This window comes from Quercus suber, unplaced genomic scaffold, assembly GCF_002906115.3.
Source record: "Quercus suber isolate HL8 unplaced genomic scaffold, Cork oak 2.0 scaffold_49, whole genome shotgun sequence".
NCBI classification, from domain to species: domain Eukaryota; kingdom Viridiplantae; phylum Streptophyta; class Magnoliopsida; order Fagales; family Fagaceae; genus Quercus; species Quercus suber.
In genome coordinates this window covers 1,218,991-1,240,494 of record NW_027069514.1, presented here as the reverse complement: position 1 = coordinate 1,240,494, position 21,504 = coordinate 1,218,991, and the positions used below count along the sequence as shown (strand labels likewise).

At 35.4% G+C, this 21,504-nt stretch overlaps 1 protein-coding gene and 1 pseudogene across 2 annotated transcripts; both read right to left on the bottom strand.

The window, feature by feature from the left end:
* Positions 1 to 2,579: 2,579 nt before the first annotated feature.
* Positions 2,580 to 6,246, bottom strand: LOC112006411 (protein NRT1/ PTR FAMILY 7.3-like; annotated as a pseudogene).
* Positions 6,247 to 12,439: 6,193 nt separating this feature from the next.
* LOC112005475 (protein NRT1/ PTR FAMILY 7.3) lies at positions 12,440 to 17,774 on the bottom strand. 2 transcript variants are annotated; one of them, XM_024037726.2, is made up of 5 exons: positions 17,631 to 17,774; positions 17,281 to 17,404; positions 14,546 to 14,763; positions 13,865 to 14,427; positions 12,440 to 13,768 (listed from the first exon to the last, which is right to left on the bottom strand). In XM_024037726.2, exons 1-5 carry the CDS (start codon positions 17,655 to 17,657, stop codon positions 12,898 to 12,900), a joined length of 1,803 nt encoding a protein of 600 aa, XP_023893494.1. In that variant the 5' UTR covers positions 17,658 to 17,774; the 3' UTR covers positions 12,440 to 12,897. The 2 variants fall into 2 exon arrangements, with proteins under 2 accessions (XP_023893494.1, XP_023893495.1); XM_024037727.2 differs by having other exon boundaries at positions 17,281 to 17,395.
* Between the last annotated feature and the right edge of the window lie 3,730 nt (positions 17,775 to 21,504).

Sequence of the window (21,504 nt, the reverse complement as noted above, 5' to 3'; positions counted from 1 at the left end):
ATAAACTTGTCTATTTACAGTCTATTTACAAGAAGTGATAAAAATCAGAGCATCTATAAAATGTTTACACAAAACCATAACATCATGTGGACAAAATCACCCTAATACTACGCTACCGAAGTACTGCTTTTCCATGCTGAACCTCTTTTAACTCTTGGTCGCACTAAAGAATATCCTGCAAAACTGAGCAATCACTCTTGTATATTAGGGGTGTACAAAAAACTGACGAACCGAACAAACCGACCGAACCGTTGCCAAATTTTCAGTTCGGTTTCGGTTCAGTTCGGTTCGGTTTCGGTTTCATTTTTTAAAAACCAAAATTTTCGGTTTCGGTTTCAGTGCTGGATTTTTTCACCCGAAATTGAACCGAACCGACCGAATATATATATATATATATATATGTTTATGTAATGTTAAAACATAATGGATCAGTGGCCTTAATGGTATACTTTTTATGGCTTAGCTAGCTGGGAGTGGTTTGAGCCTTCGCGCGGGACGTGGGGGTATTTTTTGCTATTTAATTTTTTAAAACCCTAGTAGTAGCATAAATACGAAAATACCCTTGATTATTCTACCATTTTCTTTTCTTTAGCCGACGTCTTCTCTTTTCTTTTCTTCAGCTTCCCTTTTCTTTCTTCAGCCAACGTTTGGGTTTTGTTCTCTCTCACTTCCGTTGGCAACATCAAGAAGCAAGAAATGAAAAACCCACACCAAGAACAAGATTCAGAGAGAATCAAGAACAAGAATCAAGAAACCCACCCAAAGATCCATAAAGAAAACATCAATAAACCCTGTTGTCGCCGCCGCCTGGAGTCTTCGCCACCTGGGTTCTATCGTCGCCGCCTCCTTCGCTGTCGCCGCCTCTCTGGTTTGATTTTTCAGTCTTTGTGGTTTGGGTTTTGTTCTTTGTGGGTTTCTGTTTGGGCTTCAAGGTTTCTGGGTTCGTGGTTTGGGTTTTGTTCTTCGTGTTTGGGTTTCAAGGTTTCTGGGTGTTTGGGTTTTGTTCTTCATGGTTTGGGTTTTGTTCTTCATGATTTCTGGGAGTTTGGTTGGCTTCGCCGGTATGCTTCTTCGCCATTCTCTTTTTTTTTTTTTTTGGTTTTGTGTTTGCTACTTTGCTTGGTGCTTGGCGGTGCTTGGTGTTTGTTGGTGTTTGGGTGGTGAGAAAACATGGGAAAGCAAAGGGATTTTCTAGGTTTGTTTATTTTTTTTGGGTTTGTTAATATTTTCTGGGTTTGATAAGAAAACCGAAAAATCCAACCGAAATCGACCGAAACTGAAATCCAACCGAAACCGATGGATTTCCAATTATTTCGGTCGGTTTCGGTTGAGAATTTCACAAACCGAAAATTTCGGTTTCAGTTGGCCAATGCTTAGAAAACCGACCGAAACAGAACCGACACACCCCTATTGTATATGCTAAGTAGTACACCTTGTCTACCCCAAACTCTTTCAACCGTACAACATGTTTACCTTGTATAACTGGTGAGCAGGGACGGACCCAGGTGGGGCCCAAGGGAGCCCGGCCCCCCTAGTCCAAATTTTTATATATTTATTTTTGTTATTATATATTTTATTTTGTAGTTGGGCCTTACAAAAACCTTAGGTCCTCATTCTCTTTAATAAGCCTAGCTAGTCTCACCCAAATAGTAACTATTCAACCAAAAATTTATCAAAAACAATAAAAACATTCACAATGGTGGTTGGTGGTTGTATTTTAGCCAAAAAAAAAAAAAAAAATTACCATCACAGAACTAAAAAATCATGTGTTATTGGAGAAACTAAAACTAAATTTTTTGCAACTATAGTAACTAGTATAAATACTAGTTGACTGTAGTAAGTTGTTAAATTTTTATTTATTTATTAAGATTATATCTCTTCCTTCTATTAAAAAACTCAAATTTTCTCTCTTCCTTTATTATTTTAAATTTTAAATGAAGTGATAAAAAAAAAATGATATTGATTGTAATGTAAAGTGATGTGGTAAAATAGATAAAGTGGTTTTTTGAGGTGCTAAAAGGTAAAATTTTTAGCAATACTAATGTGAATGCTCTAACTTTAACATAAAAAAAAAAAAAAAAAACATATTTTAGTCTATAGCACCCTACTATTCCAGCCAGTGGTGAAGCCAGGATTTAAGTTGTGGGGGGGGGGGGAGGGGGGGCAAAATTTGTATATGATATATGTACTTTCACAAAAGAAAAAATAAGTCAAATATTATAATAGCTAAGTACAAAGGAGTTTTATCAGAGTTCATGATGGTATGCAAGATTGCATTTTTGAAGGGATTGATAAGGGCCTTTTTGCTAAAATACGGTAGGAAAATATTAAACCTTATGTGTAAGGCATGCTAGTGGAGGACTTGTGGTTACTTATTTATTCACTTAGAAGGTAGAGTTATGCTCTGTTTCAAGGCTAAAGAAACAAAGTGAAATTTTAGTTGTCTAAATTATCATTAAGTGTGATTGATTAGAGCTTTTGGTTAGATGGAATTCCTCACAAGATAATGAAGATTTTTGATCTAGATTGCTATTTCTATCAAAAGAAAAAAATAGGTTGGGGTTTTTCATAAGCATTAGCTATGAAACTAAGGGTTTCTTTTGGGCAAGCCAGGGGGGCAGCTGCCCCCCTCGGACCCCCCTAGCTCCGCCCCTGATTCCAGCTGAAACCAGTGCCATCGTTGCTATAACAAGGCCAATTCCCATTCTTTGAAGCTCAGTAAGCCCCTTGGAATCTGATTTCTTAATTCTTCCCACAAGTGGTTCAATAACTCGCTGGCAAAGGAAGATAACAACTACCAAACTGAGTATATTAAAGCTAGACATGCAGGTGGAATTTGCAAGTTTAATTGAGACGGTACTTTTCATGACAGCACCTTGCTCCACGAAGAGAGAGGCCATTTGTGTGGAGACTGTTTATTAGTAGATTATGGTGCAGATCCAGATTGGAAGTAGTCTCAGAATGCATTTATCTTCTTCCACTTGGGTAATTGGGCAGAGACGCCAGGGTTTGTAAACAGCCTTGGTTCTGGTCATCAAAATCCCCTGATGTAATAAATGCAGCCTTATCCAATAACCTATAATAAAGATGAAAAAAGTTAGCATTGTAATGGATAGTCACATGCGTTTTATCATTTCTATGTGGGTTTAGCTTGAATAATTATTGGTTTGTTTGGCAATACTAGTTTTAACCTTATCAAGATTCCTACCTTGAACATTGGAAAACCATGTTGGTCCAAATAACTTTTAGAGGTCTTAGAATTTAATATATCATGAAACACAATCTTTTCCTATTAAAAATTAAGCAATTTGATGGATCTTTTGCCAAGTAACACGAGCTTAATGGAATTATATATGTTAATGATCATGCTCTTTTACTTACCTGAATCCATGCGTGTGGAATATTCTCCTATTACCATTTGTCGAAGACTGTATTCCATCCACAACATAAAAGTCCTCTGCATTTGGTGACAGCTTAACCCTCCATTTATTCGCCGCGGCAACTATCACATAGCAAAATTTGGAGAGAGGGTTGCCATTTGGCTTGAAGTGCTTGTACCTTGAGCTCCCAACAAGAAACAAGACCAGAGCTACAAATGCAGACCCTTTGACACCCAAATCCCAAAGCCCACATCCCTTCATTTTCAAAGTAGCCTAGTATGGTGTTGGAGAAGAGGTAACCAATGTTTAGAGCTAGGTAAAAGTAGCTAAAAAAGGTAACTTTTGAATGTCCCTCCTTAGGGTTGTCTTCTTCAAACTGATCTGCCCCAAATGTAACAATGTTTGGTTGATAACCTCCATTTCCTAGGGCAACTAGGTAGATGGAAAGGTAAAATAACCCCATCCCCATGCTTGAATGGGCACCACATTGAGTTTTTTCGTCTCCACAACCTCTAGGTTTGAGTAAGAAGAAGTATGATGATAGTGATAGTGATACCAAACCCTGTCATCAAATGCATATACGCACCCTAAGAATGTAAAGGCCGTCACTTGTTCTCCTTGTGTTAATTTACAGCAGGAATTAAATAGCTAGCAAATTCAGAACTTACTATGAGAAAGATGAGCTGAAATATGGCACAAGTTTTGTATCTTCCCCATTAGGAATCACTAATGAATGCACCAACTAGAGAGAAGATGTAGACTTTCCCAGTCCATTTGCTCACGTTGTTAGCAGCATCAGAATTTTTTTCACCTAAGACTCTTGTCAGGAACAAAACCTGGTTCACTTCCACTCCAACAATTGCTAGGGTGGCCAGACCTTGGTTCACTATTGATTCATTGAGCGAAAATAAAGAAGAGTACAAAGTAAGGGAGTCCAAATCCTCTGTCTCATCAATTGTGCTTCACTTCATACTCCACCAATAAAATTTAGATAGCTAACCTTTTTCATTAAATGAAATATCTAATTAAATGAGACAACTAGCCTCTCTCATTAAAGTCAGAATTATCTCATTTAATGAGAGATGCTAGTTGTCCAAGTTTTATTGGTGGAACATGAAGTGGAGCACAATTGATGAGACAGAAGATTTGGACTCAAAGTAAGGAGTCACTTTTGCATGGGGAATTTAAGCCTGGTCAACTTTTATTTATTTATTTATTTTTGATGGGGTCCACTTTTATTTAAGAACACAAAGTTATAGGCTTGATCTTCGAATTTGAGGGAAGGATAAAAACTCCTACATACATTATCGCACATTGTTTTTAAATTGAAATCATAAGGGAAATGAAATACTTGTTGCATACAGATTGTTTTATATACTTCAAATTCCAATTTTAGTTTTTGTTTGAAAAAAATACAACCCAGAATTTTATGTCTAATAAATATTTAAGGACATAAAAAAGTTATGCAGAGGGGCTAAATTCAGATGAAAGGACCCAAGAAGTAGCTATCCAAGTTGAGTTCAAGTACATATCAATTCATCCAACGCCTAGAGAATGTTAAAATTTTAATTTTCAAATTTGTTTGCAAGCTCATCCTAATTAAGCATTCAATTTATGAATAGTTTTGAGAAAAAGCTGAAGGGGAAGGTTGCCAAACCCTCTTCATGCATAAAATTGGAATTACATGGCTAGTAGGGATGGCAATTTTGCCCCGCCCCGCTTAACCTGCCCCTCCTTACTTCGCCCCCATAGGTTTTTCCCGCCTCGCAAAGGTGGTAGGGCGGGGATGGGGCAAGATTTTAGCCCTACACCATGAGGCGGGGCGGGGATGGGTTTAGACTTTTAAGCCTCGCTCCGCTCCGCGTTGCTAAGAGTTATAATTGTAAATTTTATATACCCTAAAACCCTATTATTTAAACAAACATATCAATATTAGTTTATTTTATTTTACCTAATGTGGCTCGTTGCTTTTATTTTGTTATGTATTATACTATAAGATTTATTTTTTTTTTGGTCTTGTTAAACACTTGGATATATTATTCAATTTTTTTTTCTTCTAAAAATTGATTTGATTTGATGGGATAAATTTAGTTGTAATTTCAAGTATATTTTTACTAATGAAATAGGTTTTATTAAAAAAAATTGTACTAGTTGTAGGGAAAATTAATAAAAAAGTAGAGTTTTATGGGGTGGGATGGGGCTTCGCAGGGCCCCAAGTGGCGGGGATGGAGTGAGAAAGTTTTTCCTGTCATGCGGGGTAGGATGAGGATGAAAACCCCATCCTTCGGCCCCGCCTCGCCCTATTGCCATCCCTAATAGCTAGAATTTATTAGTCATGTCTAGGCACACTGCAAGAAAAACGAGCTATTGTGGGGGGTGCGAAAATTGCCACTATATGTCGTCTATTGCAGCGTGTTTTTGGCCCGCCGTTGTACATGAGATCTATTGCGGTGTTCTATTGGCCTGCCGTAATAGTTCTAGTATTTTGCGGCGTACTAGACTTGTTTTAGCGGTGTTATGCTTCAATGACCCGCCGCAATAGACCCTTAAATTGCCCCCACCTAGTCCTTAATTTTCCCTATGTTTTTTTTTTTGTCCCTTTTCATTTTTAGCCATTTCATTAGTCTCCCACACACACACTCTCTCTCTCAAACACTTTGAAAATCTCTTTATTGTCTCATCTCTACCACTATCCACAAACCCATAGCCACAACCACCACCAACAACCACAACCACCACCACCACCCAACCCCCAACCACCAAATCACAAACAAAAACAAACCATTGTAAACCCACAGTCACCACTAGCCAACCCAACCCACAGCAAACCTAACCCAGCAAACCCACAGTCACCACCAGCCACCATCACCCAGCCACTTGCCACCACCGTAAACCCCAACCCAAAATCAACCCACTACTAGCCACCACCACTACAAAACAACCACCAAAACCCATCCATTACAATTTACAAATCACCAATCACAAAACAAAAACCCAGCCACCAAATCACCAAATCACAAATCACAAAATAACCACCATCACAAACATAAAATCCAGCCATCACAAAATTTCACCCACCACCAAATCCGATCCACGACTAAATTGTAACCCACGACCTAGACCCACCATGACCAAGTGACCCACAGTGACCGCTAAAGCACTATGACTCGCACCCATGGGAAATCGGTGAGAGAGAGAGAGGGACGAGCAAGAGAGGGCAAGGGCAATGATAGAGATCGCCCCCGATTGCTTGAAGCCATTGATGGAGATCGCTGATGATGTTATTTTTCGAGATTGAATTGAAACCGGTAATGCTTCTTTTTCACTTTTACTTTTTCTAGTCTTATCACGTTGGCTTTTTTATGCAAACATCTAGGGAAACCCTAATTTCACCGAGTAGTAGACACCTTTTTGCACATCACAACTTTTCTTAACTACCCATTACTTTTTTTTTTTCATCGAAATTGGCATTTAGTGAAACTTTAATCACTAATAACAATTGAGATTTTTTTTTTTTTTTGCATTCCGGTTGGATTTCTAGGGTTTCAGAACGCAATATTTTGGTGCTTCTGTAGCTTTTTCTTTAATTTGCTAGTTTTAGTTTCATTCACTTTGTTATATCTTCAATTTATTTGAATTTCTTTGTTGTAGTTGAGTTTGGCATGAGGATTTGGTGTTTGATTTAATAGTTAATATTTCTAATGCTTGTGCATTATCTGCATGTACCATTGAGAGTAGACTGATGTTACATTCCAAAAAAGCCAAAACCTAATATTTTTTTTTTGTGTGTAGGCTGAATTTTTTTTATATGAATAAATAGTTTGAAAAGAAAATATGTTCTTTTAATTTCTCTTTGGTGTAGGATAAAGAAAAAAAATGGTGTTCAGTGTTAACACATGGTGATACTAGTTGTTTTTGTCATAGTTCCAATTATACAAAAATGAACATATTAAATTATTTGTGTTTTTGCCATTGGTTTTGTAAAATGAAGTGGCTGGTAACTAGATTGGATATGATTTGCATAAAACTAGACTATCATGAAGCATTTAAAAAAAAAAAAAGATTATTATTTTCAATAGTTTGATGATGCATCTATTCAAATGGATGATAATTTCACAATTTGTCAATAATGAAGTAAGTGGGAGTTCCTTGTTTTTGTGCTTAATGTCATATATTTTGTTTTTGTTCACAACCGATCCCAAGCTCGAAAAAAGGAAAAATTCATTCACTTTATAATGAATAGACTAATAACCGGCCCACTCCATTTTTGCAAGGGGTGGAAATTGTGAATTAGCAAGATAGTCGGCCATTTAGGAAAACACGAATTTTTTTTTTTTTCTATCACAATGGACTCGATGCACACAACTTGTAGATCTGTATAACATATCCATTAGGTTCACATCATTTGTAACCTAGCAGGTTAACTAAAGAGATGCTTTCTTATTAATGGGAATGGCAATACCAGTAATCTATATTACACACATAGTTTAAGGCTGTAACTGGGTGCATGGATTTATAGAATTCAGATCTTAGACATCATCAAATTTCATTTTCCCCTGAGGTTGAAGGAAAAAGCTAGCTATGGCAACAATGTTTTAGTTTATTTTAATTTTTTATTATTTAATTTAATCCTTTTTCTATTGTAAAACAAATGCATTAGAAAGTGCGGCAAAGCATCATTAGTTTTTTTTTTTTTTTTTTTTTTTTTGCCAAAGGCTACAACAGGGAACATTCAACCAGCAAAAAAGATTAGAGTAACAATGGAAAAGCACCTGAACAAACAAGTGCAAACCAAAACAAAAACTCAAAGAACACAACTAGGTGCAGGTTTGCACCATACAATCTATTACAAAATATAACAAACAAACAACACAGCTAACTAGGACTAAGCTACCAACAAGTAACAAAGAGCTAGCTAGAATTCTGCCTTCCAATCAAATCCTTGGACATGAGCACAAAATTAGAAATACCCCAGCTGATGCATATTTTGGTTGATACCAAACCTAAGATATGGTCCTTTAGTTTCAATCCTTGCCTTCACCCGTTTCCTTATGAGACCAGCAATTTGATCCTCTATTTTAATAGCTCCCAAATGCTTTATAGCATTTCTTTGCGCCCATATGTGGTATATACACGTAGTAAAACCCAATCTGCAACTGTCAGCACTTAAGCTTTTACCTTTCCAATTTGTTGCAGCACAATTGGTGAGATTTTACCAGTCTTCATCAAGCCTATCTCAATAACACCAGTTCCTGATTTTCCTCCAAAGTCTTTTACAAAAGGGGCACTTAAAAAAAAGGTGAACACTCTACTCTCAGAGCTTCTTTTGCATAACAAGCATAAAGGATCACAGGTTATTCCCCAACTAGCAATCCTGTCATAGGTAGAGTCTGTCCCAAATAGCCAGCCAAGTGATGAAAGCACGCTTTGGGATAGCTTTGGTGAACCATGTAATCTTCCACCAACTAACAGTTGGTTTCCTTTTTCTAATTTGATCCCAAGCACTTGAGATAGAAAAAATTCCTGATTTTGAGGGAATCCATACAACTTTGTCACACTTACCAATATCAATCAAAGGCAATTTAATTAAAATTGATACAAGAACATCAGACCTTGCACTTCCTCAATTCCAAGCTTTGTATTGAATCACACTTGACAATTTAGCATTAATTGAACTAGTAGCATCATAAACAAAAAAAAAACCTATGCCCAAACTTTTGATAAAGAGGGCCATCAGGATGCCAATTGTCATGCCACATATATAATGCTAGATCCATCCCCTACCAGGAGCTTTATAAAGGGACTTGTCAAAGCTTTGAGTTTTAAATTTTTTCTCCACCCTCAAGAACAACATTGAGGAGCTTTGATGATCCAAAAACTTTGGCCCTTAAGAAGAGGAATTTTGACCCAAGCAATCTACAAGTAGCCAGCATGGGTAAATAGAAACCAAATAAACTTCATGATTGCCTAATCCATATGCTGCCTTAGGTTGGCATACCTCATTCCAGGCAACTTTAGCCCGTCCCATTCCTCTCAGTCCCTTTCCACAGGAAAGAAGACAATTTCTATTCTAATTCTTTTATAGTGCTCTTGGGTAGAATAAACACATTTGACCAGTAAGCTTGCACACTGAATAAGACAGAGTGCTTATGGGATAGGATTTGGTCCAAGTCCAAGTAGTCGAAGTAGCAAGAGTGCTCTCACGGATATTGAAATACACTCAAGTTAAGCAAGGGACAACGAAAATGCACAACTAAAGGCTTTCTTGGCTATTATGGAGGAGAAACTAGCAAGTTTTGATGAAAGGAAGGAAAGACTTAGTCAATTCAAAGAAATGGAGCAAAGAATGGCTCGCATGCTTCAACAAATGCAACAAATTTCTTCCCAATACAATCAGGTATATTAACAAAGACTTAGTCAATGTTTTTCTCTTTGTAAGCACTTCGTTATTGTTGTGAGTGCTTGATTTCTTTTGTGATTGGGATTGTTATTGTGTTTATCTATTTTTACTTATGTCAATTATTGGTCAAGTATATTAACAGTTAGACTTATAGCTTAAAATTGAATAAGCCATAAATTTTGGGGTTTAAAGTAAATAATCAAAGTAATAGTTTTGTGTAGTGACACTTTTTCTTAACTAGGACCCTACTTTATTAAAGGGAGAGAGTTTAGTATTGAGAAGACTCTACATAATTATGTAGACTAATAGTATTACCATTTGATTTTTTTATTTATTTAAAATTAATGGAGCTAATTTAAAAATATAAATTAACAAATTGACATCAAATAAGAATTTTCGCTCAACATATTCTTTTGCCATATTTTTTTGGCTACTTTTTATTTATTTATTTTGGGAGAGAGCTAATCCTAGGCCTATAGGCCACTTAGGCCATAATCCAGGGACCTATGGAGAAAGGCTCCCAAATGTGGGAGAAATAAGTGATTTTTTTTTATTTATTATTATTTAGAAAAACGTATATGAATTGTACTAATTTTTCCCTCCACTTATAAGAAGGCCTATGAATTAATATAAATTCATCCCAATTATCATTAAGTGAATTAGTTATATTAATCAAAAAAGAGTAAGTCCTATTAAAAAGAGACATGTCAATTTTAAAATGACTTTTAGAGGTTTAAAACATAAGAGACATGTCTTCATTTAACTTGTTCCCATTTTTTGCCTTGGTAATATTTTCTTGTCATTCTATTCCATTTATACGCACTTACTGAGTAATCATATTTTGTATGTAGGATATTCCTTCGGCCCAACAATCTCCAGCTCTCCAAAAATCGTCAGCCACATCCCATCAACCAAGTAGCTTATAAATTTTATCTTGGTGTTCGAGGACTTTTTTGTGTACAAAGAACTATGGAAGAACAACCGCATTTTTTGCAAGTGTTGAAAGATATTTTTAAACACTTTGGAACTTTGATTATAGTATAAGCTTAATTTGAGCGGTTGTTTTATTCAAAGGACCACATCTTTTTTTGTTAATCTTATGATGGTGGTTATGGACAACTTTATGTATTTGATAATATATTTCTATGTTAATATTACGTTAGTTTGGAGACATTTGTGGTGTTGTTAGTTAATTACATTTGTGGTATTGTGTTAGTAGAGCTAAAACTATTGCAGGTTTTAAACAGGTCTGAACAATATATTTGATGCAAACAGTGGTTTTAAAGCCTACAGGGAAAAAAAAAAAAAAACCTATAGCGGCATGTCTACCCACCGCTAAAGGTACGAACATATAGCGGCGTTTCCACCCACCTCTAAAGACATGCACATATAGCGGCGTTTTTACCCCGCTGCTAAATGTGTAATTAGTATGTTTTAATTGATTGCCTATAGCGGTGCCGTGTGCCCACTGCTAAAGGTGGACACCAATAGTGGCGTACATAACCCGCCGCTAAAAGTCAATTGACACGAATTCGAACGTCGTATGACGGCGGTTTTATGCCCTTTGCACTAAACCAAAACCGCCTCTAAAAGGTGTATCTACAGCGGCACTACAGTGGTGGCATGAAGAGCTGCTGCAATAGCACTCGTTGCTAAAAATCAAATGTACCTTTAGTGGCAGTTTTTGGGGAAGATCAATCTTCTTCTTTCTTTTAAATTTCACTATATCAAGGCATGTTTCTTAATTTATTCTTTATTTTATAACTCAAGGTTGAATGTTTGTCTTGTATGAATGGAGTAGATCATTTATTGCTTTTGCTGTTTGATTTTGTATGAGATGCAAAACCATGTTTTCCAACAGAATAATCATGTTAAAGTAAAATGTTATATTCTATGCTTCAGGGTAGAGGTCTGCCGAAGTGGGGAGTGCATGTTACTCTTGTCCAATGTGGTCCAAAAGGTTAATTTTGCACTAGTGAAAAGGCTCCTCAATAGATATTAATTTAGGGCAGCTAATTCTAAAATCAAATCATCGTGTTAATTTTGGATACTAACAATCTTGTGACTTCTTCTTCCTAGTTTGAACTCGAGCTGATTTTAACTAGTTTGAGAACCATTAAAGCTAGGTGATTATTGGGAATATAGTGCAAAAAAAAATCTTTATTAAGTGTCTGTTTGGGATCTGTTTATTTTACTAAAACTGAGAACTTTTTGCTGAAAGTACTGTAGATAAAGGTAAAAGTTAGCTGAAATAGTACAGTGGGACCTATGAATAGTACCAAAAAGTGTAGCGAGACCTATGAATAGTAGAAAAAATAAATTGAATAGTAAAATAAATTGGCAAAAATAATTCATGCCAAATATGCACTAAAGCTCCGTTTGGTTTGCCTTTTGGATTAACGCGTTTGCATTTGGCTTTTTTTTTTTATTTTTATTTTTTTATTATGACCAGTGCCTCTTGCACTGTTCATAGGACATGAACCATGCATTAAGGCAAAGCTATAGTAACCCAGCAATGAATAGTAACTTAGAAATTTTTATTTATTTATTATTTTCAGTTTTTAGCAAGATAAGCTAAAAACAATTCAGATAATAACAATGCGATTTTATATATATAGCTAGATATATACTTAATTATTTGCAACTAAAAGATCCAAAATCATTTGAAGTGGAAGGGGGAATCATCTATTAATGTTCAAAGAGTAGCTCCTACGCAAAGATGTGGTGCACTTTATACAGAGAACCAAGTCATTTTTTTACCCTAAAACTTCTGAGATTAGTTAAATCCGTTGTGGCAATGGAACCAACGGATGACAAAGATGTTGGAAGATGATCTAAAAGCCTTCAAGCTAGAAACTACACCTCCTCAAACCCAACACTATATCAGCTAAGCTAGCTCATAGTCCCTAGAGCATGGAGATAAATACTATTATACTACATTGAGTTAGGTGTAGTAGTAAGAAACAGCTAGAAGTGAACGTAATAAGAGACTTGGTAGGAAGAAAACATGTTTCTCTTACTCCACATATCTTCAAGCATGAAGTGTTTATGCAAGTGCTTGTTGCAACCCCCATTCCTTTCTCTTATTTATATAAGCTGGGTACCACAGACCTTACATCAAACTTTAATGTCATCTTCCTCATCTGCCTCTTCAAATTTCCCTTCCAACTTGATACACTTGTACCACTTAGCAGAGCCAATATAGACAACCAAATCTACTGTTGTCAAGGCTGCTAAAAGGAAGAAAAACCTGTCTAGGTGACCTTTGTTGAGATTTCCTGGGATCCATCCTGGCATGTGATCCTCAGTTGATATCTTCATAACAATGCTTACAAGCAAACTGCTCACATAGTTCCCAAGCGAGATAGATGTCATGCAAAGTGCACTTCCAAAGCTCTTTAACCCATCTGGTGTCTGTGCGTTGAAGAACTCCAATTGACCCACATACATAAAAACTTCAGAAGCTCCTATGAATGCATACTGAGGAATTTGCCAAAAGATACTTAAGGAGCTTGACCCATCACATGTTTTGCAATCTTTTATTGCATACTTTAGTCTATAGCACTCCACTATTCCAGCTGAAACCATTGCCATCACTGCTATAACAAGGCCAATTCCCATTCTCTGCAGCTCAGTAAACCCCTTGGAATCTGATTTCTTAATTCTACCCACAAGTGGGTCAAGAATTCGCCGGTAAAGGAAGATAAAAAGTGCCACACTGAGTATGTCAAAGCTAGACATGCTTGCAGGTGGGATTCGGAAGTTTGAGATAGTAGTTTTCATTACAGCACCTTGCTCCACAAAGAGGGAGGCCATTTGTGTGAAGACTACTGAGTATATTATGGTGCAGAGCCAAATCGGAAGTAGTCTCAGAATGCATTTGACTTCTTCCACTTGGGTAATTGGGCAGAGGCGCCATGGGTTGCGAATACATTGATTTTGGTCAACAAAATCCCTTGATGAGATAAATGCAGCCTTATCCAGGAACCTATAATATAGATATGAAAGAGTTAGCATTGTAATGGTTAGTGACATGAAGTAAATGGTAGTATATATATGCTAATGATCATGCTCTTGTACTTACTTGAATCCATGGGTGTGAAGTATTCTCCTATTACCATTTGTGGAAGACTCGTTTCCAGCCACAGTATACAAATCCTTTGCATTTGATGTCACCTCGACTCTCCATTTCTTCACCGCGGCAACTATGACCTGGGAAAACCTTGAGAGAGGGTTGCCACTCGGCTTGAAGTGCCTGTACCTTGGGGTCCCAACAAGAAACAAGACCAGTGCTGCAAATGCAGACCCAGCTGAAACCCAAAATCCCAAAGCCCACATCCCTTCATCCTCAAAGTAGACCAGTATGGTGTTGGAGATAAGCTCCCCAAGGTTTAGAGCTAGGTAGAAGTAGCTAAAAAAAGAAACTTTTGAATGCCCCTCCTTGAGGTTTTCTTCATCGAACTGATCAGCCCCAAATGAGACGATGTTAGGTTGATACCCTCCATTTCCTAGGGCAACAAGATAGATAGAAAGGTAGAATAACCCCATCACCATGCTAGAATGGGCACCACATGGAGTTAATTCATCCCCACAACCTCTAGGCTTGAGCAGGAAAAGGTATGATGATAAAGATAGTGATACCAAACCCTGTCATCATTTACATATATAGTTACCATAAGAATGGGAAGAAAATTAGTACTCAATTCTCCTCTGTGGTTATAATTCAGTCCAGGAATTAAATATATAGCAAATTCAGGGCACTTACTATGACAAAGATGACCTGAAATATGGCACAAGTTTTGTATCTTCCCCAGTAGGAATCACTAAGGAAAGCACCAATCAGAGAAAAGATGTAAACTGTCCCAGTCCATTTGCTCACACTGTTAGCAGCATTAGCATTGTTTTCACCGACAACTCTTGTCAGGAACAACACCAGGTTCACTCCCACTCCAAAAAAGGCTAGGGTAGCCAGACCTTGGTTCACTATTGGTTCATTGAACAAAAAATAAAAGCAGAACACAAAGTTAAGAATCGCATTTGCTTGAGAAATTTAAGTTAGGTGAACATTTATTTAAAATGCATACGCACACAAAGTTATGGGCTTGTATACTCAAGGATATAGAACAGTTTGTTTGGCTTAATTCAGAATAACGTACCCCTTGAAGTGGCTAAGTTAAGGTCAAGAAAATATCAATTCATCTTACACCTAGAGGATGTGAAAAGCTTGGTAAAGACCATCCCTAGAAATATTGCATGCCAAGAACTTATAAGCATGGCCAAAATGTCACATCTTTTTGCATGTGCAGTGTGCCAGTGTCTTTCCTATAGATGAACGGTTACAATCATCTCAATTAATTTGACTCTTTTGTCTAGAAGATAGGTTGGCCATTAATAAGCACCATTCATCCTATATGATACATGTGCATTAAAACCAAATGTTTTAGCAACTTGACAAGTAGATTAGAGGTATATATTTTCAGGATCTTTCTTTAAAAGCTTGGTAAAGACCATTCCTAGAATCTTTCGTGAGTAATAAAGCAAGCACATTAGCTCCTTGGCTCTTTTGCCGTAGTGAATTGTAACAAGTTACTTGAAGACCATATGTTTCACTTTCAAATGGTATTAGTAAAATGTTTATTTATTTATTTTTTCTTTTTAATTCTCTTCCACTAATATTGTATGCAAGTGAATTTCATGTCATTACTCAATTAGCCAGCTAGTGGAATTTAAAATCAATACTATTGGAGAAGAGACAAACTTTTGGCAAGTGTGCATTTGGATAAACGATTTGTTGGTTTCTTATTTGCTTAAATTAATTTTTTTAAAGGTTTTTTTTAAGGACTTGTCAATCGCACTTTAATATAACATATATGATTAGACTTCATACAAACAACTACCACTAGTTTCCCATCAAAAAAAAAAAAAACTACCACTAGTTTGAAGGAAGGACCCTTAAACCTAAAAAGGAAAATAAATTGAAAAGCTGGTATATATGATAAAGTTAATTTGGATTTACAAGAATAACTAAAATTTATAATTGCTCAAGTTTGAAGGAAGGACCCTCAATCCCAAGAAAAAACTGGGAAAGCTGGGTATGATCATAAAGTTATTTTGGATTTACAAGAATACTTTATATTTTATAATTAGTTTTTTCAGCAAAGATAGTTAGAAACATGGAACTACATATAAGAAAACAATGTTTATGACATATGACATAAGACAACTATATTTGTCATCATTATTATTTTATTTGTTGGTGTTTTCTTTTTGTTTATTACCTAACTTTTAGTGCAACAACATAATCAAATTATAATTGCCCTAAAAAGTTTTTCCTGTTAACAGACACGTGCGGGACGCACCAAATTTCTCACTTATTCGATCTCTTTCTTTCTATCTTTTCCAATTTGCTTTTTTGTTTTGAAAATTTTGACAAAGGAATTGGATTGGGAAGACATGGCTATGAACGGTGGTGCCAAACTCACGTGGGGGTTGAGTGGGCTTAACTTTCATTTTCAAATACATTCTCTAATGTAAGTTAGAGACGAATAGACACGTGGCAAAGACCCACGTCATGTAAAAGATGTGCTTACGTGTCAGGGATGTCTTTAATGTGCATGCTTTTCTTACCTAGATTTCTTTTACCAGCTCCCTTTTCATGCTCTCTCTCTCTCTCGCTCTCGCTCTGTGAGAGAGAGAGAGAGAGAGAATCAATGAGGGAAGCATGGTTATGATGAAGATCTCAAATAGTGGGGGTAGGTGGCTAAAGCTCAACATGCAACAAGGCTGTTGCAGTTTGCGAACACCTGGTTAGGTTTTTGAGTGCCAAATGTAACACCAACCCTTTATTTTTCAACTTTACTATTGTCCTTATGTGGGATTTGGTAACAAGGAGCTCTTATCAAAGCTTTTGTTATAACTGCTTATATATATATATATATATATATAAAAGGGTGACATCAAGACAAAGTTCTCACTCAACTCTTTGAATGGCCTTAAATGTTGTTGCATCTGAAAGTGCCAGCAAAATTATAGAACTGGACGCACACTGATCACTCACATGTATATGTATTTTGTAGTATTTATGAAGAAATGCATGGCATAGGTGATGGGTCTCAGTAAATTCTCAAGTGCGTTGGGATTAAGCAATATTAGAAACATGATGAATATGCCTCTATCATGCATCCATAATCCTAGGAGGCCAGATGCTGGTCCTTTTTCTTTTCTTTCTGGTGGGAATTAAAAAGTGGAGGATCTTTGAAAGTGATTTCCATGACTTCATAAATATAGAGGAATATGGAAAAAAAGAAAAAGCTATAAAAAAAAAATGGTTAACATTATATGAATTATAAGGTCTTCAAGATCCTTTATAATTTACGCATACCAGCTTATAAGAAGAGATCATTGAAAAGGGGGTTTGTCATATAAACTAGTAAAGTTAATGAAAAGTCCTATAAACAATAAGAAAAGGAAAATAAACTAAGGGAGGTGTTAAAAACTTACAGAGTATGATAATTCCAGCAACCCATCGTCCAGATTTTGTTCTGATTGCAGGGCGACCATGCATGTCAACAGTTCCATCAAGAGTGCATGCGTCTTGATCTTCTTTGAACTTACCCTGCAAGTTCTTGGGAAAAATAAAAACAAAATCAATAGAAATTCAAATTATATATAGTAGATGTGATCATTATCATCACACAACTTTGCTCTAAGAATGCATGTACAATTCTTTCTGTATATAACCAATCAAAATTCAAAGACAAACATGATAGAGAGAGAAAAAAAAATTGGAGTGAGAAAATGAGTTAATAATTATCTATGGAGAAAAAGAACAATATGAGGCTTTTACTCACCCCCTTACTCAACTCCAAGCAAGCCATGATGAGCTAAAAGAGGGAGAATTTGGAGATATAATTAATGCAGGGGATATAAGCAGGGGAAAGAGGTGATTGGTTAGTGTCAAAGAAGAGAAAGAGCTTGGGACAGAAAATGAAACTGAGAGGAAGTATAAATAGAGGTAAGGGAAATGGTATGGACGGTGTAGATTAAGAGAAATAAAAAGTGGGGACACCCACATGACCAAATCATAAAAAAAATTGGTGTAAGATGCAATTTGTTTGGGATGTGAATGGGTTGGAAAGTCTTTCTCCTTTATTGTTTCTAACAAAGAAAAAAGAAAAAAGAAAAAAGAAAAGGTCCTCTCTTATATCCACGTTGTCTCTCATGGTGTAAATTGGTTTGAGGTTGACACATTTGAAACGTACAGTTTTAATTAAAAGGGTAATGCTTAGATGAGGTTGTCCTCATGAACATTGTCACGTGGTTTTTAGATGGAAAGTGCAAAATGCCATAACGCATCCATAAGAATGGATGGACGGTATCTATAAAAGGACCTGGAGAAAGAGAAGGAAAAAGGTAAGCAGGAATTTGATCCAATTCAGTGGTAGAGATAGAAATTTTATATTTAAATAGTGTCAAATTTTGAAAAATGTTTGACTGATTTTATTTGTTGATTAACGAAATATCAATGGTTAGTTGACACATTTGAAACGTACAGTTTTAATTAAAAGGGTAATGCTTAGATGAGGTTGTCCTCATGAACATTGTCACGTGGTTTTTAGATGGAAAGTGCAAAATGCCATAACGCATCCATAAGAATGGATGGACGGTATCTATAAAAGGACCTGGAGAAAGAGAAGGAAAAAGGTAAGCAGGAATTTGATCCAATTCAGTGGTAGAGATAGAAATTTTATATTTAAATAGTGTCAAATTTTGAAAAATGTTTGACTGATTTTATTTGTTGATTAACGAAATATCAATGGTTGTAATCTAGTACGATTTGTTCATTAACGAAATATCGATTGTCAAAATTTAGTAGGAAGTTATAACTTATAAGAAAACAATATATATTTGCTTAATTTGACACTTTCACTTAATAATATATATATATATATATATAAAGATTCACTCACAACAATATTGTTAGTGTTATATGTTCACTCAATAAGAAGTTATATATTATATTATATTATATATAAAAAGATTTCCAACCAAGTTCTTATTGTATAGCACTAATAGCAGCCTCAAACTGAAAGTTAACAAAGTTGAAATAACTTAAGAAAAGAAAAAAAACCTGCATAAGAGTATAACACATAGCACATAGTAAAATAGCCCACGCCCCACGGTAAACTAGCAAACTACCGAAGTAAATTGCAATTTCTTAAGCATTAACAGTAGAGAGAGAGAGAGATCCAATGGCTGGGTTGCCGGTTTGGATTGAAGCAAGAGCCTGAGCTGAGCGGAAACCCATGGATTCATGCGGGGGGATAGGCGGCGCTAAGGATAGATGCACACACAGCACACACGCAGTAATGCAGAGTGCAGACATTATTGTTGTTGTTGTTGTTGTTTTTTTTTATTTTATTTTTATTTTTTTTATTTTTTATAATGTGGATCTCTATTGATTTAGTGTGTGTTTAAAGGAGAATTTGGATTTTGTTAGTATATTTGGACTTTGGATTTTGTTAGTATATTTAAGAGGTGACATTTTAAAATTTGAGGGGGCAAGTGCGTAAATTTTTGTTTAAGTTAGTAATTTTATTAAACACTATATAAATAAATTATCGGAAACTACAATTACCCAAATGAACATTAAGAGAAACAATATATGGAGAGGATTAATACACATTGATTTTTTAATTTCTTTTTAATTTTTTGAGCGAATACACGTTGAGATTTTAATACACAATGAATTTGACAATGTACACTTTGGTTTGAGAAGATGGTTCCCAAATAATTTTTTTTTTTTTTTTTTTTAGAGAGTTTCAACCTATGATGTTTATTTTTGATGATAGCTCTTTATCATTAGATTAAGACCCCAATCGGTCTTTCGTATAGGCAAAAATTGAACCTTAGATCTCTTATTCATTCGGAATTGTGTTTTCTAAAGTAGAAATCTAGTTGAAGGTCGACAAGAAAAAAAAAGTAGAAATCTAGTTTAGTCTCATAATGAATAAGAAGATGATTCTATAAATAATTCATCTTAGCTTATGGAATAAAGGAATTAAATAGTTATTTAATTATGTATTATGTAGATATGCATCAAATATTTCAATACCTTAGCTGCTCAATTATTACGAAGGATAGGATTCCATAACTATATGCTCATTCATTTAAATGACACCAGATTACAGTTTTATTTCATTCTTTAGTGGACACATTGGCATATTGAAGTTCTCTTTAAGAGAATGTTGAATTATGATCAAATAATACACTTCTTTAATCAACTTGCTAAGACATTCCCACACATATATCCTCATATGCCTATTTGCTTTGTCATCCTAAGGTATGCCCAATAGCAATTTGTCTACAATTATTTAACAGATAATTGTTGGCACTCAATTTCTTTAAAAATGAGGAATTCATTTTTCCTAGTGTAATTTTTGTGCCCTATCTTATCTTGCTATAACATTGTGATAACACCCTGACCCCTCCACCCCAAATTACTTGCACACAGACAAACAAAAGAACATATAATATACCCCTTTTTTTTTTGCTAAGCAAAAAAGAAAAAAAAGAAAAGAAAAAAAGTAACATAATTCTTTTTTTACTGGATTAAAAAAAAGTAACATACCTATCATCGCAGTACTAGATTAGAGGTTCTTGAGCTCTTCTCTCTACCTATTTTCTTTTATTCTGTACTTTTGGCCAGCATTTTCCCATTGAATTCTTGAAGAATACATAAGATAAAATGCTAGGTGCTTTCGTGCTTTATATATTCCCCTGCTGATTCTCTATGAAACACGTTCTCATTTTACTCTAGAAAATTGCATCATCAAATTCCTCAACTGTAAGCACGACATCAAGCATCGATCTGTTATCACAAACCTCTCTTTAACATTAAACAGTTCGAATCTTTTTAGCTAGACAACATATACTGTAAAATGCTTGGAAGTGTGACAATTTCAGGTTTTCCACATCTTTTGGTTAAATTTTTATATCACACATTTAATAGCTGAGAAAACCCAGGAAATTAAACCTCCGAAATTTATAACCATCAGTGTCTAAATAAAATGGTTGTAATATTCCGCAATTTTGTGGCCATCATATGGAGCATTAAATCTCAAGAATATGAACAGCATATATTAATAAAAAAGGTTTTTCTTATGCAACAAAAAGTGCAATTGTTTTACTCTAGAGGGACAACTGCGTCACACAGAATAAAGGATCTCTCAATAGTTAGGGTGCGCAAGCCAGTTGAATTGTATTGCTTATCATGTTGGCTTTCTTTTGTAAATCTTACCCCATTTTGGAGGTAAATTTGTCACTAAGATCATATTGGAGGTTGGAAATGGTTGTTTATCAATTTTACTGGTAGATATATTAAAACAAATATATTCAAAATATGAAATGGGAAAGGAATATCATATCAATTTGTGTTTGCTGGAAATTCAAAATTTGCGGAATCTATTGTCCACACATTGGTCAATTACAAGCCTAATACATGAAATTTTATGCAAGCAATCGATACATGTGTAGTCTTTTTATGAATCTGCATTGATCTAATAGTTTAAAAGGCATGTTGGATGAACAACGAATGTATGCTAGTTGGACAGAATCGTCCCCCAAACTTGATGAGTAAACTTTCAACCCACTAGGAGGACAATATATATATATATATATGATCATTTACATGTGCTTTTATTTAAAATACATGCATGTGCATAT